This window comes from Eupeodes corollae, chromosome 3 (genome assembly GCF_945859685.1).
Source record: "Eupeodes corollae chromosome 3, idEupCoro1.1, whole genome shotgun sequence".
Classification (NCBI taxonomy): Eukaryota; Metazoa; Arthropoda; class Insecta; order Diptera; family Syrphidae; genus Eupeodes; species Eupeodes corollae.
Window position 1 is genome coordinate 120544539 of NC_079149.1, and position 16162 is coordinate 120560700.

A 16162-nucleotide genomic window follows, 5' to 3' on the forward strand; every position below is an offset into this window, starting at 1 on the left:
AAAGTGATTGGCATTCCTAGAAGTGAGGAAGGAAGATAACTAGCAACTTCTATAGGAAATTGCTTATAAAAGTATCGATAAAACAACGAAAATCATGGAAAAAGTGATTTTTAAAGAAACATTCATTTGCATCGCAAATTAAGTAGATAATACTTCTGATATAAATCAATAACAAATGTCTTGTAAGCAGAACTGCACAAACTTATTATTTCACTTTATAATTTTTTTGACCGATAGAAATGTTTATAAAACATTTGCTATGATTAAGACAATAATCGAAGAAGGTAATTGCTGAATGACATGTCAACTTGTAAATCATGATTTGAGATTTGAGATAAGGTATTAAGTTGAGAGAAGACATAGCCTTTTATTGCGACAAAAACTTGGTGCAATAAACTGAAGCCGTTTAAAAATAGTGAAGGCTTTATTATATATTTTGATGTTTCTTCCATAAACAGACAGAGACAACCACGTATTTCTTTAAACGCTGTTAGACATTATTAGAGTGATCCTTTAACTGCTTCGTATTATGTGTCCAGATTTTTTAGACATGCTAGTCAAAAGTTACCAATAAATCCATTTAAAATGTTTTAAATTAAAGTATTGAAGATAAGTTTAATAAATTATCTTTACGTTTTTTTTTGGAAAAAACTGTATGGAAATTGATCAAATTTGATAGTAAAACTAACTATTTTAGGTTTGAGATAATAAAGAATATTGTTGAGTGGTTAATCTATGCTACATGTCTTTAAAATCTTCTATGCTTTATGGATAAGACATATTCCTTGACAAACGACTTAGTGAAGTCCTAACAACATTGTAATATAAAACAATATTGAAATATCAAAATTATCTGACAATTTGTCTCTTCTTTTGTGAGGTTTTGCTATGCTTTATATCTTTTAAGCGTTACTAGTTGAGAAAATTTTCATTTTTAATAAAATTGGATGAACTTTAACAGAAATATCAAAATATTTACACCGTATTTGCAGTATTTTCATAACTTCTAATATTCTTCTAGTTAAAGATTCAAAGCTTAAGTTAAAAGTGTTGTCATAAAGATGCACAAACAAATAGTTTTATGAAAGACTTTTTTGGTGATTACATTGTTTTTGATCGGGTTTCTTAAAAAGCGATTTTTTCGTATGTGGATATTTTATTCTTGTATTGTGTGAGATTATTGCCTTCTTCTTTAATAAACTCTGAAACAATTACTAAGTATTTATATATCACTTTTAACTACATCTTTCAAATATTCTGAGTTAATTCACTATGTTCTTTAATAAATTATACGTTTTAGGTAAATGTACCTCGCTCCTTCCTTTATGCCAGTTAATCATAAGGAAAAAGACCTTTAAATTATATTAAAAATTGAAAATCGGGCTAAGCAACTATTAGAATATTATCTATCTAACTCAATAAATAAAAATAAATACAAACTAATAGAAGATTAGTTGGCAAAACATTTAAATTAACAAGTTACCCAAAACTTTTTTTCATGAATCTCAGTTCAGTTCAACAAATTAAGAATCATGACAAACAAAAATCATACTGATCTACTTTGATATCCACCTTATGTCTTCTGCTGATACCATTAAATTTTGTAGATCAAAAATAAATTTGATTCAAATTGGATCTATTTAACATTTTTTAATTATAATATTAAAAAACAAAAAAGTTTTTTCTTTGATCGATTCACCATAAACACACAAAAACGCTCATTGACCGCTTCTTCGTGGTTGGTCAAAGGAAACAATTAAGACAAAAAAACAATAAACACGAAATTTAAAGAAGTCAAAAAAACTATGCTAATTATTATGAAAGGTAGGTATATTTTGTATATATATATATATATCAATTAAGTAAAAGGTTAGAATACCTATTATAAAAGGTACCTACCTTATAGACCTATATAGCCGCCTAAAATAAAGGCAAAATAAAAACGACACGTTTTGTAAGTTATCAGTAAAATATATTATGATTATATTCATTCATTTAGAATTAAAATATATTTATCTGTATCGACTGAGGTTATTAATATTGAATTAATGCATTTTTGCTTAGTTTGGTAATATTAATTTTATTATAAATACATAGGTAAGGTAAACATAATTGATTTTAAATACATGTTTAATTATGAAAACAAAATGGCAAAGGTTTTTATGTATAGTTTTGTTTAATATTGACGTAGGTAACTTCAAAAAACTGAATTAATATAAATATTCAAGAGGATTGAAATCTTGGATATAAGAAAGGTGTAGGCATATAAAGCAAGCCAAATGTTAAAGCTATCAAAATGTAGAGAAAGCAGTTGTATGTTTTTAGGTATCTTTTAATGGGTATTAAGGTTTGTTTCTTTAGAAACTAAGAATTTGTCCAGTACAATTTAAATAAACGCAAATTTAGCAACTTCAAAAATTGTAGTAAATACATTGTTTTCCAATAAGAGGTTTCATTTTGATATATAAGAAACTAGTATTTCTCAAGACATCAATATATTTCTTAAATAACAATCTTAGTAGGAGAAATAAATGTATGGAACTATGTATTAAGGTGGTTGGTATCAATCTTTTAAAGCAAGAATTTCATAACTCCTTTGTAGGTAGGTATATCTTAAAACCCTTTTAACATGTTAATACCTATCTACACAATTTAAATACGCTGCTTCTTCTTCTTGCTGTCCTAATATTCAAGTAGTATCATCTTAAAGAACTTGAATCGATTATTAAACGTTAAAATAGAACTTATATTTGTAAACATTGTGTCGCAATATTATCACTTTTTCAACATTGTATGGCTTTCTTCAATTTGTATCAAAAAATAATTAGGATCTCTGCAGAAAACTTATAGTTTGTCATTTGGAGTATGTACATTGTACATTACTTTATTTTTAATTTAATAGGTATAGAGACCTACCTATAAAATTAGTTTTTCTTGGTGAGCTAGTTGATACATAGAGAAGGACATTTGGAAGAAGAATTATATTATTGCGGTGTAAGTATTGTTTCTTTAACTTCTGAAAGTTCTTCACTTCTTTATACTACCTATAGCAGTTGGAGGGAAATTTGATAACCTGCACTCAAATTTAATAATCGATCAGTAGATTTACTTCTTTAAGGGAATCTTTCACACCTTATTCCTGCCTTACTACTATTTAATCAAGATCGAATCTAAGTTTTAAAATATAAATAATAAATTAGGAATGTAATTTGAAATTTCTTTCTACAGAAATTTATTTGCTTACTTCTTCAATTTATGCTTAAACTTGTCATTTTTTTCGGCTTCGGTTTAAACTAAAAACGTGTCGAACATAACATTCAAAACGAAAAAAAAAGTAGATGTAAGAAATGTTTTGTAATGTTTTAATTATTTCTTTTCATTAACTTTAAGTTCGAAAATCTATTGTTATATGATTGAATTTTAAGAAAAATTGTATTTCATTGTTTTCTTGTATTGCCGTTTTTTGTTTTTGAAGATTCTTATGTTTTTATTTTATGCAATTTATGAACGTAATATATCATTCGCGGTGTAAATGAAATATATTCACCAAAATGAGGCATAGGTATATCTTATATAAAAATTTCTTAGCAAAAAGACTAAAACAGTGATGTATTCAGAAATTGATTTTAATGAAAGGAAGCGTTTCAATTCTTCTTATTTGATTTCAACAATTTTTTCTTCCTAAGCTTTACTTGGCGTCTGAAACCATTGATGACATATTGATAACTCTGATAAAATTGGAAAAATAAGTCTATTCAACAAAGATTTTGGTATTGTAGCAAGTTAACAGAACACATACTTATTTTGTGTCAATTTTGTTTATCTAATTCTTCTTAAATCTTAAGAAGGTAAATAAAATCTTAGATGCAGAGGCATGTGTTAGGTGAACTTTGACACATTTCAGTTTTTTAACGGTAAATTGAAGAATGAAATCTATTAATAAAATGGTGCCGCTTGCAGTTGACGACTAAAAGTTGCATTAATGACAGTTTTCATCATAAATAGAAGCTTTCTAAATTAAGCCGCATTAGCTGTCATTTTTGTGTTTAAAAATATTGTAGAGAACAGTAGGTTAAATCTTAAGTGGTTCAGAAATTAAACGTCTACTTACTCTGAGCCTGTTTTAACTATACCGCTCTTATTTAAAAATTGTATAATATTCCGTATAACAAAACGCGACTCAGTACCGTAAATAATTTAACTTGAATATTTCAATTGTCTTATGAATTTAAAATGTTTTCGCGAATTGTTTCTTTCACTATTATTTGAACAGCACTTATTGGTAAATATAGTATTCTAACTGTTATGAAGGATCTACCTGCTTATAGTTGTAAGCCTACTTTAAACTTTTTACCTCTAATCACTCTATTTTAATTTCAAAGCTTATTGGCATCTTATCACGAATTAAAAAAAAACACGCACCAATAACTCACCTCGTTCAGATCTCGTTCGGTCTTTAAGCTGCTTAACAATTCCATATTTAACAGTTCCAAATTGTATCATTTTATTGATAGTATCTGTATTATCTTTTAAATCACTTCGCATTTCACCCAATAAAGTAGCAAAATTATTTTTCATTTAAAAATTATTCTCTCGTTTTGTCAGAACAAAAAACCGGAAACTTTTGTGTTATGATGCAAATTATTCCGATTTTTCAATAAAAATATAAAAAAAACGTATCAAACTGAGGAAACAAATAAACGAACCCGTAACCGCACTTTTATTTTCTTCCGTTTGATTTTTCTGTATTTTTATTTATTTTTTTAACTTTTATTGTCCCCGAAGGTTTTTTATTAATGCTTTCGAAGTATCATCTCGAAAAATTAAATTTAAATCCTCGCTTCATTTTTTGTTTAATCCATTTTTTTCAATCTCGCGTTTCACTTCACTTCATAATTTTTATTTCAGTAATAAAAATTTATATTTTTTTATTACCTATTTTTCTTAAAATCACAAAAATATCCTTTCTTTTGTTTGTTGTGTCAGAATACGCGATACCGGTTGCATGAGTTTCAATATTTTCTTTCCCACAAAAACACTGTTATTTATACAAAAAAGATTGGTAGGTAGGTAGGAATTATTTCATAAAAAAAAGTAAGAAATAATTTTTTTTAATTTAAATTTTAATAAACAATAATTTATTATTTATTATAGAAAAAATATCGAGTGTGTTATTATTTTGTGTGGTGTTGTGATTATGATGTGTGTTTACACTGCACGTTGCCGTCATCAACTGTCATCATTATTTTCGAATAAACGAATAATAACTCTAGGTGCTCATCATCATCATCGTCGTCATAATAATTGAAATACATATATGTATATGTATATATGCGTGCATTACATAGGCATATACTTCACTCATCCATCACACAGTCTGTTTTCTGTTTTCTGTTATTCGCCTACCCCTCCCCACGTCAACGGATCGGATCGGTTCGATTTCGATTTTGATTTGGTTTTGGACGTCCGTCGTCGTTGTCGTACTCTTACGTTACTCTTATTGCCGTATCAATATAAAAGTATGTGCATGTGTGTAGATTGTATGAGTTATTACGGGTAAAACGTCACGTTATGGTCTTTTCATCAAACACTGACCGGACGAAAACAGTTAAACTTTTATATCACTCAATATACAAACAAAAATTCTTTTTTTTTTCTTCAAAAATCCACAATTAATTTATTTGATAAAAATCACGATTATTGTATCTGTTGATGTTTTGTGTTTCCGATAATAACTCGTTATTATTTACGAATCGAATTTCTTATATTCGACTGTGATTTGCGATATTTGAGCGACCGCGGTACCTTCCGTGATATGGATATGTTCGGAACGCGCGTCAAAATAGCACTGACACAACAACAGTGCGACAACAGGAAAAATCACTCAATTTTCGTTTCTTTTTTCATTATTTTGCTCACTTCAAGTTTTGCTTCCATCTCCTTCGTTCGCATTCGCAGTGTAGTCGATGTGTTTCTTTTCATTTCATCGCTCTCTATCGGACAATCGTATTTGTAGTATGTTTTTTCTTTCTCTCGCTCATATTGGCTTTCTCCCTTACGCTCATCGGGTAGAAATTATGAGCGAACGGCGAACCAGCGAAGACCGAAGACCAACTGTAGATAATTATTATGATATTTTAAAATCTCCCAGTGTGTATGAGAGAGGGAGTCAGTTGGTTCATAATTTTGTTGTTTTTTTTTCTTGTTCTCTTCTTCATTTTTATACTCTGCTTACACAAAGAAAAAAAAAAGAAAAGATGAAATTATGATTGCTTCTCTCACTCACCTTTAAGTGAACATCAAACACAAAGTCGAGACTCCATCTTGAAATTTCTCATAACTTATGGCCCGCCTGTCAAAAATTCATATTTGCCCCACCCCTTTTCATAATCATACATCATAATCACTGACACCAGCAGCGCCACCTTCACCTAACAACCCCTTCTCCAATTGAACACACCAACAAAGCCGACGGAATTATGAAAAGCAACACAAAACATAAAAAAACAAACAACAAGAAGAAGAAAAGACAAACCCATATTTATCCCCTCTCCTTTTCTTTTTGCCAACCAAAAAACAAATAAAATTCATAATTCTCCTACACACACTCATAATAAACCAAAATAAAAACAAATAACCCCAAACCTGAAGAAAGAGCGAGAAAGAAAACCTGTCATATGCATATTAACCGCATTACCCCACCACCGCACAACAACCAAAAACACAAAACACCACTCACAAGTCTCAAGCTCAAGCTGATCAAAAGGTAAAAGAAAAATAAAACATACAAAAGATGAAACAAAAAACCTCTCCATATATGATTTTCATCATAACTCTGTTATTCCTTTATTTCCTCTCAAAATTTTTGTTGTTCCTGTGGTGGCTGGTTTATTGCTTTTTATTCTCATCCACCTTCCTCGTTCCACCTTTTTGGAGAGCGATCCGAATCCATTGAATATGATTTCCAGTTTTCTGAGTTTTACAACTGGTTTTGGTGGGATATATGCCCGTCTCACCCTAACCTGAGTGTTCAATTGGAATTGCTTATAGTTGGGTAAATGTATATTGTTATTGCTGTTTTTGTTCATTGGGTTTGTTTTGTTTTTCGATGAGAGAGAGATTGATTTTGATGTGAGTATAAACTCTTATACCATTGGATTTTCGAAGATAAAGAGAATTTTATTGAATAATGGCCGCGTGGTAAGAATTGTATGTGACCGTGGTGAATTTAATTTGATTGTAGTTTGTTTGTTTTTGCAGTGTGTGATTTTTTGGTGTGTATGTTTTGTGTTATCAGATTAAAAATGGAGGAAACCTGTAAAAGTGTAAATTGTAATCCTTTGAGTGGAATACATAAATATAACGTTATTTTTAACATTTACAGTTATTGATCAAGTTTCTTGATATTTTTTACGCAGTTTTAATAAGAATCATGTATTCTAAATAGGTAAGTGAAATTTTTCAAAATACAAACAAGTACCTATAGGTGTATTAATTAAATCCGTTCAGTTATTGGCATCAGACCATTTTGTAATTAAGGAATTCGCAATAATTTATTTGCATTTCTATACAATTTACAAAGGCTTGGGTACCTATCTGGATATATTACAAAATTAAAAAGGTAGGTCCAGTGTTGTGCAAAATATTTTTTTAAATTTTAATTACCTATACTAAGTTATCAACTCAGACTTAAGTAAAACAATGATTTTTTTATGATTTAGAAAATTTAGATATCTAAATACATTTTATTAAATATTTTTTTATTAATTTGTGCAACAATTTCAAAAGGCTGTGCATAACATTTGCAAGTTTATTGGACCAAATATTAAAAAATATAAATGTCTTTATATTTGGTCCAATAACCCTTATTTTTTATAACAGTTTTACATCTTTTTGGCATCGAGGTTATAAGGGCGTTTAATGTCTTCACGGGAATTAATTGCCATTCGGTATGTAGTTCTTCGAATAGGGGTTTTGTCGACGAGAACCGGTAGCCCCTTACTAAGCGTTTTAAAATTCCCCACAAATTTTCGATGGGGTTTAGGTCAAGGGATTTAGCTGGCCAATCTAGTGTTTCAACATTTTTAACCTCTAACAATTCTTTAACACACTTCGAGGTGTGTTTTGGGTCGTTGTCGTGTTGGAATCGCTGCACCAACGGCTTCTCTTCCTTGGCATATAGAAGCATTACTATTTGCATTATATTTTTGTAGCCGAATCGATTCATAATACCACTTCCTTGATAATGAAGGGGAACACATCCCTGACATGAAAAATAACCCCATACCATTGTCGAGCCACCTTCATGTTTCAAAGTAGTCCGAACATGATTTGGCTTGTATCGGGTCCGAGGTTCTCGCCGCACAAACGCTATACCGTCCGAAGAAAGCACATTAAATTTGCTCTCATCGCTAAACAGAACTCTCTTCCATCGTTACAAAGACCAGTTTGAGTATTTGCGGGCAAAATCCAACCTAAATTTCATGAAATGAGTACCTTTACAGAGTTTCGCACAAGTCTTACCTTCTTTAAAGATGTTTTATGGTCAACAAAACAACGGCTTCTTCACTGCTCGATGTGCCCCTAAATTTACCTCTTTGGCACGTCTACGCATAGTGCCGTTAAATTCAGGTCCTTTAAAATAGAATGTCGACGAGATAAATGGTTTTTGCCGAATCAGATTCGATGGTCCGTTTTACATGGACGAACACCTGAGTTTATTATTTCTGTCGGGAAAGTATTTCGATCTCTTGAAATAACCCTAGAAACAATCAATTCATGGATTTTTAAACTATTTCCCTTTGCTTTCCTATTAACACTTTTAAATTATACAGCTTAAAAATCTATGTCAAAAGAATGTGATTGACTAAAGGACAAATTAATTGTACCCGACCACATTTTTTTGTTGAAGGACCATTTTTAACAAAATAGAAAAAAAATAGACAAAATCTTTCTTTTAGATTATTATTCCAAGTGATCATTGTGTCGAAGAATCTTTAGAATAGCGTTAAAATCAGCTTTATCGGCAGCTTAAACTAGGGAGAAAGCGAATGTTAAGGCCAGCTCATCAACTGTTAAATGCACAATTCGCCATGCTAAACACTTAAAGCACCTGAAGTTTAAGAAGCTATAGACTTGGTAGTCCAAGATACCAAATGACTAGGAAAACATTCAAAGCCTTCCTGGAATCATTATTCCCCGATATTATCGAGCTTTTTGGACCAATTCAATGGATTGTTCAGCAGGAAAACGATCCTATACACACAGCCCGAGACGTTAAATCCCTAATTGCAAACGAAAACTTCTACTTGCTGCCTTGGCCACGATATTCCTCGGGCCTTAAGTAATTGTAAATGTGTGTACCTAACTAGCTTACACGTATAAGGTACATGAGGAAGGAAAGCAATACAATGACAAGGAAGCGCTAATTCATGGTATCAAATTGGCCTGGAGTGAGATTGCTCTGGACCACTTGGAATCTCTTTATAAATCCTTAAAAGATAGAATTTTTGAAGGCTGGTGGTATCACACATTATAAAAATCCTAATAAAAGTTAAAAAACATAACAAAATATAAACACTTGCATTTTATTTCCATTCATTTGATGTGCTTCTAATCTAATGACCCGACTTATTTTCGCATATTCTTGACTCAATTAACAATTTTCCATGAAAGTTCCGTTAGCCAAATCTCTCCTTTGCCCAAATTTTATATTTTGTTGTTAAAAAAAAAGTCCGTCATGTAATGGGAGAAATGACGATTCTTCTTCTTGAAAATGCCTGCTTCTAACCTAATGACCGACAGAGTACATACATTTATACTGATACTTACTTACTAACTTACTTACTGCTTCGTACATATTGAATTATTTTTATTATATTTTACATTATTTTCATTTTATCAATCTTAAGACTGCTCGCTGTTACTGTTTTTATGTGCAAATCAGCAGTTTTATGTGCTTATAGGACTCATAAGGTTACGGCACAAAAGATACACATTATATAGAATATGTTTAAATAATTATTAAAATCTATTTTTAAATATTTTTAGAAGCTTATACTGTACAAAGAAACGTGAAGTGTCATTTACAATATTTATTTACAAAAAGTATTCGCAAACTAAAATATAATGCGGAAGTGATATTAAATAATATTGTAGTAGTTAACTAATAACAATATACGATGTATTTTAAAATTAAAAAGAATCTTAAAACATCAAAACCAACATAATTTTGTTATTTTGTTAATTAGAAATGCAAAGAAATATAAAACACTTTTTTAAGCCAGTAGCTAATTTACGAATTTGCCAAAATTTAAGAGTAAAATAATTTATTATATAAGAAACTATAACAACCAGATCTTTTTAAGTACTTTTCTTCAGATTCAACTAGTAATTATTTAAGAAATAAATAATTAAAAAAATGTTGCCAAAATCTAGAAAAATTGCTTAATACATTCTCGAACATTTTTAAAAATCAAAATTTAGGTATTCAAAAATATACAAAATATTAAGACAACGAACAAACTTAACACATACCTAATTGTAGCCTTTTCCAATATGGAAAGACGGGAAAAACTATTTGTTCTTATGAAATTTGGTAATTCAAATTCATGTTTCCATTAGGTGATGGAAAAATGTACGGAATTAGCCAGAACTAGAAGTTCATAACTACATACTTATTTCAAGAAATGCTTAGATTATAAAAATACCTTTAAAGAAAATTAAAATATTTTATAGCTAACTAGGCTTATTAATAAAACTTAAACATAAGACATTTTCTTTATACATAGATCACTTAAAAAGCTGACATTTTGGTAAATTATTGTTTAACTATAAGTTCTAAAGAAAACGCAGTACCTTTCTAGTTACATTAAAATACATTTTATCAAATTGAATAAATCTAATGTACGGATACTAGCTCAATATTTTAAATTCGAACGTATCCATTTCTAAAAGATTGTTAAAGTTCAACCCCTCTGCTTATCCAAATTTGAGAAGATTTGTAGTCCAAGGTATGAGAAATTTACAATTAGGTAGTGGACGTTCAATTTTGTTATTTAACATAACATATCTATAGAGAAAAAATCAAAAACAACCCGAATTAATAGCAATATAACTAGTGTGAGCTATAATAATAAAAATAGTATATATTAGGTTAGGTTAAAGTGGCTGTGGACTCAGAATCCACACACTTAGGCCAAAAGAAAAGGCTCATTGTGATACCACATAGATCTAGAGAATTACTTCTTACTTTTGGAACCATTTTCAGCTTTTTATAAAGCGAAGAAGATATTTGATATACTTTTTAGTTAGTTCACTGGATTATCAAAAGAGTAGTCTCCCAGATGAAGTTTGCGTCTTAGTGAAAGAGCAGGGCAAGTGCAGAGAAGGTGAGTGATTGTTTCCTCTTTTTCCTCGTCAATACAGCTCCTGCAGAAGTCATTTGAGGCTAGACCAAGTCGTATTGCGCGTCCGCCTATAAGACAGTCCCGAGAGGACAACTACGAGTATTAGGGAGCTAATATGAAGTCTGCTTTGAGATAACAAGTCCTTAGTGCGCCTTATAGGTCCAGTGAAGACTATATAAGTTTTGTGGCTGCGCAGGTTGGTAAATTGTGCCACCTAGAGTTTGTTATCGCAAAAGGTGTTTCCTTTACCAGAAGTTTGTAAGCAGCTATCGGTATACCTACCTTCTCCCTTTTAGGTGAAATAGGTATGACGATTCCATTTTAAGCGAGTTCATCGGCTCTACAACAGAGGTGATTGTTAAATAGCTGCGCCATCTCCATAAGAGACGATCGACAATCGAGGGCCGTTTGAGATTTGGTTGAGACACCGTCAAGAGATTTAATAGCAGCCTGACTGTCAGAGAAGATGCGGATATCAGACGTTGATATCACGTTTTCTCTTAGCAAGGAGGGAACCTATTTGATCGCTAAAATTTCCGCTTGGAAGACGCTACAATGATTAGGGAGGTGGAATGAGATGCTAAGATTAAGCTATTCTAAGTACACAACAGTAGCAACTCCCCCATTTGTTGGATCCATCTGTATAAAATAATATATGTACTGTCATTTCAATTTTTAAAAATTAAGCTTCCATTAAGACTACCTAAATAAGTCTGTTCCGTCTCCGTAATGTATTGGCTCTGTAAGCGACTTGTTTCGAATCTTAATGACGGAAGAAATTGAACTACCCAAAAATAAAATTCTAATTATTCTGTTCTCTATTTTTATCTTAATATCCTTGACAGTAACAACTAGGTCAAATATTAGCCGCTTTTTATGAATATGTATCTTAACTAACCTTCTTTAACTCCTTACCTTGTATTTTTTTTAAGTCAAGTGTTATTCTTGTTCTAATTTATAAAGAAATCTAAAAATAAATTTTAACGTTTTTATCTATAATCTGTTTAGCAACAATTTAAACAGGAACCTTAAAAACCCAAGGATACTTGTAGACATAAATTATTAAAGGAACCGAAATTCCTGTGTATATTAAAACAAATCATACCAAGTTGATATCACATGATATATAAATCCTCCTGAATTGTAACTTGAACTTCTTAAAAATATGAAATATACAGGTATTTAACTAAAGATATATGAACGTCGGTTCAATAAAAATAAAAATGAACAACAATTCTAATAACCCCCAGATCCTACACATCCTTTCCCATTCCCATTTAAACTTAAGGCCCAACTATAATAGGCATAAGCAAACATAAGCTTATGTCAAAAACCCAACGATAATTCACTTAAGTTAGCGAAATTACTGCATAGCCATAATGCAATTTTGCTCACGTATCTACATGTCAGATTTTACTTATGCGGCGAGCGACTGGGATCGCTCTTGCTTAAGTGTGCTTAAGTTAACGAAACTGAGAAAAATTGAACGAAACGGAGCTAGACTCCATTATGTTCACTCGTATTGAGATTCTTTGTATTCGCACGTTTACTTATGCGCGCATATGCTAGCTTATGCCTATTATAGTTGGGCCTTTACATCTTTCTCCTTGCACCCAGCCTAAGCAAACTCACTCATACCCCTGACCAGTTAAACTTTCATCAAAACAATTTCGAATTTCGAAGATCTCAATTCAAAACCACTCATTTGTTTCTCCACTCATAGATTCCACTCATTGTTGTATTATTATTATCTCAACTCAATAAAATGCGCAAAAGTCATAATCACACACACATCCCCATACAATACCTCCGACACCCACACCTTAAAAACACCTATTAAATTATGTCTTTCTCTCTCTGACTGTTGCAAATATCTGCACCCTCCTTCTCTGATCATAAGAGATAATATGAAAAGATGAAATTTTATAAGGTTATGACAAGGTTAGGCGGAGCGATATAATAACCACTGGCTTGTCAGTCGCTCGCTCGCTCTCATACAATTCCACTTACCCGTGCAACAGTGGGTTCTCCTCTTTTGGTGGGTCGTATTCGTATATCGAATCGTGCTCGTTTAATATCTCTTCTCATATCCTTTTCCTCAACCCCAAGCAAAATATAACTTCCTAAGGATGGTTTGTTTGTGACTTCAAAAAGTTAAAAAAGGAAAAACTATTTTTCATAAGGGTGCAGAACTTTTACTCTCTTGAGTTTTATTTTTCTTGCCAAGTAAAAAGAGAGATTCAATTTTTTGTTGTTGTTTTTGCATATTGCATTTTATATTACATATTTTATTTATTATTGTTTATTTTCTTTCTACAGTTATTTTGGTTTTTCTCCGTAGCAAGGTATTGGGTGAGAAAAGAAAAATAATATTCTCTCTCTTCCCACTTAGTGAGGTACCGAAACGAGGTACGTTACGTAGTAAAAAGCTCCTTCAAAATATGCTCTTTCCTTGTCTAATTTCGCTTGCACAGTTATTATGTTTCTTGCAAATGCAATGAGATTATGAAAATGTTCTTCTTTCTTTCGCTGCCGCTTGGGCTGGGGGTGGATAACGGTGCTTGATTGTTGTATTAATAATTTTCCTATCTGCTTTTTGTTGTTGTTGATTTTTTATGTTTTTTTTTTATTGTAGTTATTCGTATATCTCTGCTGATTCGCTCTATCTCACGATATACGGCGGTAAATAAGGAGATGAACGCATAATATTGTAGATAGGTGGCTCTGTCGAGGACGAAGTTGACGAAGAATGTAAAAGACGATGTCGACGATGAGGTTGGAGGTAGCGAGTATGTGTAGGTAACAAGGGTTGGTGGAGTGGGCAAATAATAATACAGAAAAAAAAGATGAAAAAAACACCCTTAGAATTTTTTCTTTGGGTAAGCCGCTTGAGTGTAGGGGTAGTTTTTCCAGCAGCGCGCATTATGTGAAGAATATCCTTTATGTGTGGTTCGTTTTCTCTTCTTCGTCAGGTGCTTGGAGCTTGGAACTTGGGTGCTGCCCGGTCGGTCGTTCAATCTATGGATGGGGTGAAAGGGGATGACGACGACGGTGAAATGAAAGAAAAATATTTTGCTGTTGTATTGTGAAACGAAAGGTGAAATTTTTATTTTTCTGGGCGTGGTCATAAATTTTTATTTATCTGGTTAAAGTTTTCTCTGTTATTTTTTATTTTCTTTGCTTTTTCTTTTCTTTTCTTTGCTGCTGATGGGGTCGTTTCGTTGTTGTAGCTTGTGGGTTTGACGGAAAATAGGGGGTGTGTAGGGATAGGTACTACCTGCACCTACCTACATATGTAACTATCTAGCTACCTATAACTTTCATATATTTTCTTGATAAATGAGAATAAGAATTTTCTTTCAAGCTTTTTGTGTTTTTCTTTTTTTGCATATAGGTAAGTATACAAAAAAAAGAAGAGGAAAAGAAAATTCATTCGACCTTACAGATGAGACAGTGGCCGAGTTAAGAGTACGAGGTCCATCGAGGACACACTCTTGAGTCTTGGTATGATGTTGCTTGCCTCCTCGTCCTCTGTGTTTAGGTTAGCTTGAAAGTTAAGGCACTTTATGTGCATAAAGTCGGGGTTTGAGAGTTCTGGGATTTTGGGTGGATGCTTCGTTCTGACGACGACGTAGGTATACTTCGACCTAAGAGTGCCTCAGGTGGAAAAGCGAATTTTCTTTTCTGTTTGTTGAGTTGAGATACCGAGTTGAGTTAGGAAAGAGGATGTTGAGCCATATAGGGTCTTATTGTGGGTTGGTACTAGTAGATATACAGAAAGGATGATTGTTATCAAGTGTGATGAAAGGTAAGAGTGGATAATTGCTTTCGGGGGGAGCTTTTAGCTATTAACATTGTTCGTGTTAAGATAATTTTTGATTGACTGCAGCACAGCAGGATCTTGATAATGGGGAGAAGACACCCACAGCAGTTAGGTAAGCAGGTTAGCTAAGGAACTAGCTTAACTAGTATAATAGGTATTCTACCCTTTTACCTACATAGGATAACATTGCAGAACAAGCTGGTAAAGGATGGTTTTACCGACATTTTACTAGAATCTGGTCATTTTTACAATTGCTCATTTTGAAAATATGAATTCGTATTGGTGTTCCTACTAATGGCGAACATTAAACAGTATTGAAATTTGAACTGTATATTGCGGGTGATACGTAAAGGAGTTATTTCATTCTAACCTTCCCACGTGGACCGGCTCGAATGTAGCTTCACCATTGTAAGCTGTGACGTTTAGCTAAAATGTTTGAACTTAAAATTTGATTTATTGTTGCTCTAGCATCGTCCTTCAAAATCAAGGTAGGATCAGTCCAAAAATATTCTTTCACCGAACTCGCCCCACAATTGGTACATTGTTACCCATGCTGTGTGGAATGTGGTGCAGTTATTGCTGAAACCCTTATTCATGCAAGCAACAAAAGTTTGTTCACAGTATCGTTGCGATTCGCATTATCTTTGAAAAAATTCGGTCTAATGATTCCGCCCGCCAATAATACACAGCAAACAGTGACTTTTTTAGATGCGTTAATAACCCTTGACTGCTTTAATCCGTTTACCAGAAATGACCTTCGTCGCTGAAAACAATTTTTCGATAGAAAAGTGGACCTTTGGCCAACTTTTTCCGAACTCTTTAACAAAAACTTCTGAATTGTGGTATGTCATTCGGGGCCGAATCGATCATTTATAAACAGCGTTGCAAAAAAGAAGAAAGAAGATGAAACACATCTCTGCCTCTCTTTCTT

General features: G+C 32.1%; 1 protein-coding gene across 3 annotated transcripts in view; it reads right to left on the reverse strand.

The window, feature by feature from the left end:
• Positions 1–5826, reverse strand: part of LOC129951801 (homeotic protein spalt-major) — a 29954-nt gene extending 24128 nt beyond the window's left edge. For all 3 annotated transcript variants that reach the window (XR_008782235.1, XM_056064122.1, XM_056064121.1), the window contains exon 1: positions 4434–5826. Coding sequence is in view for 2 of the 3 variants with exons in the window: in XM_056064122.1 (XP_055920097.1) it covers positions 4434–4578 (145 nt within the window). In the remaining variant the exon portion in view is untranslated. The remainder of the gene's footprint in view (positions 1–4433) is intronic.
• Positions 5827–16162: the final 10336 nt, after the last annotated feature.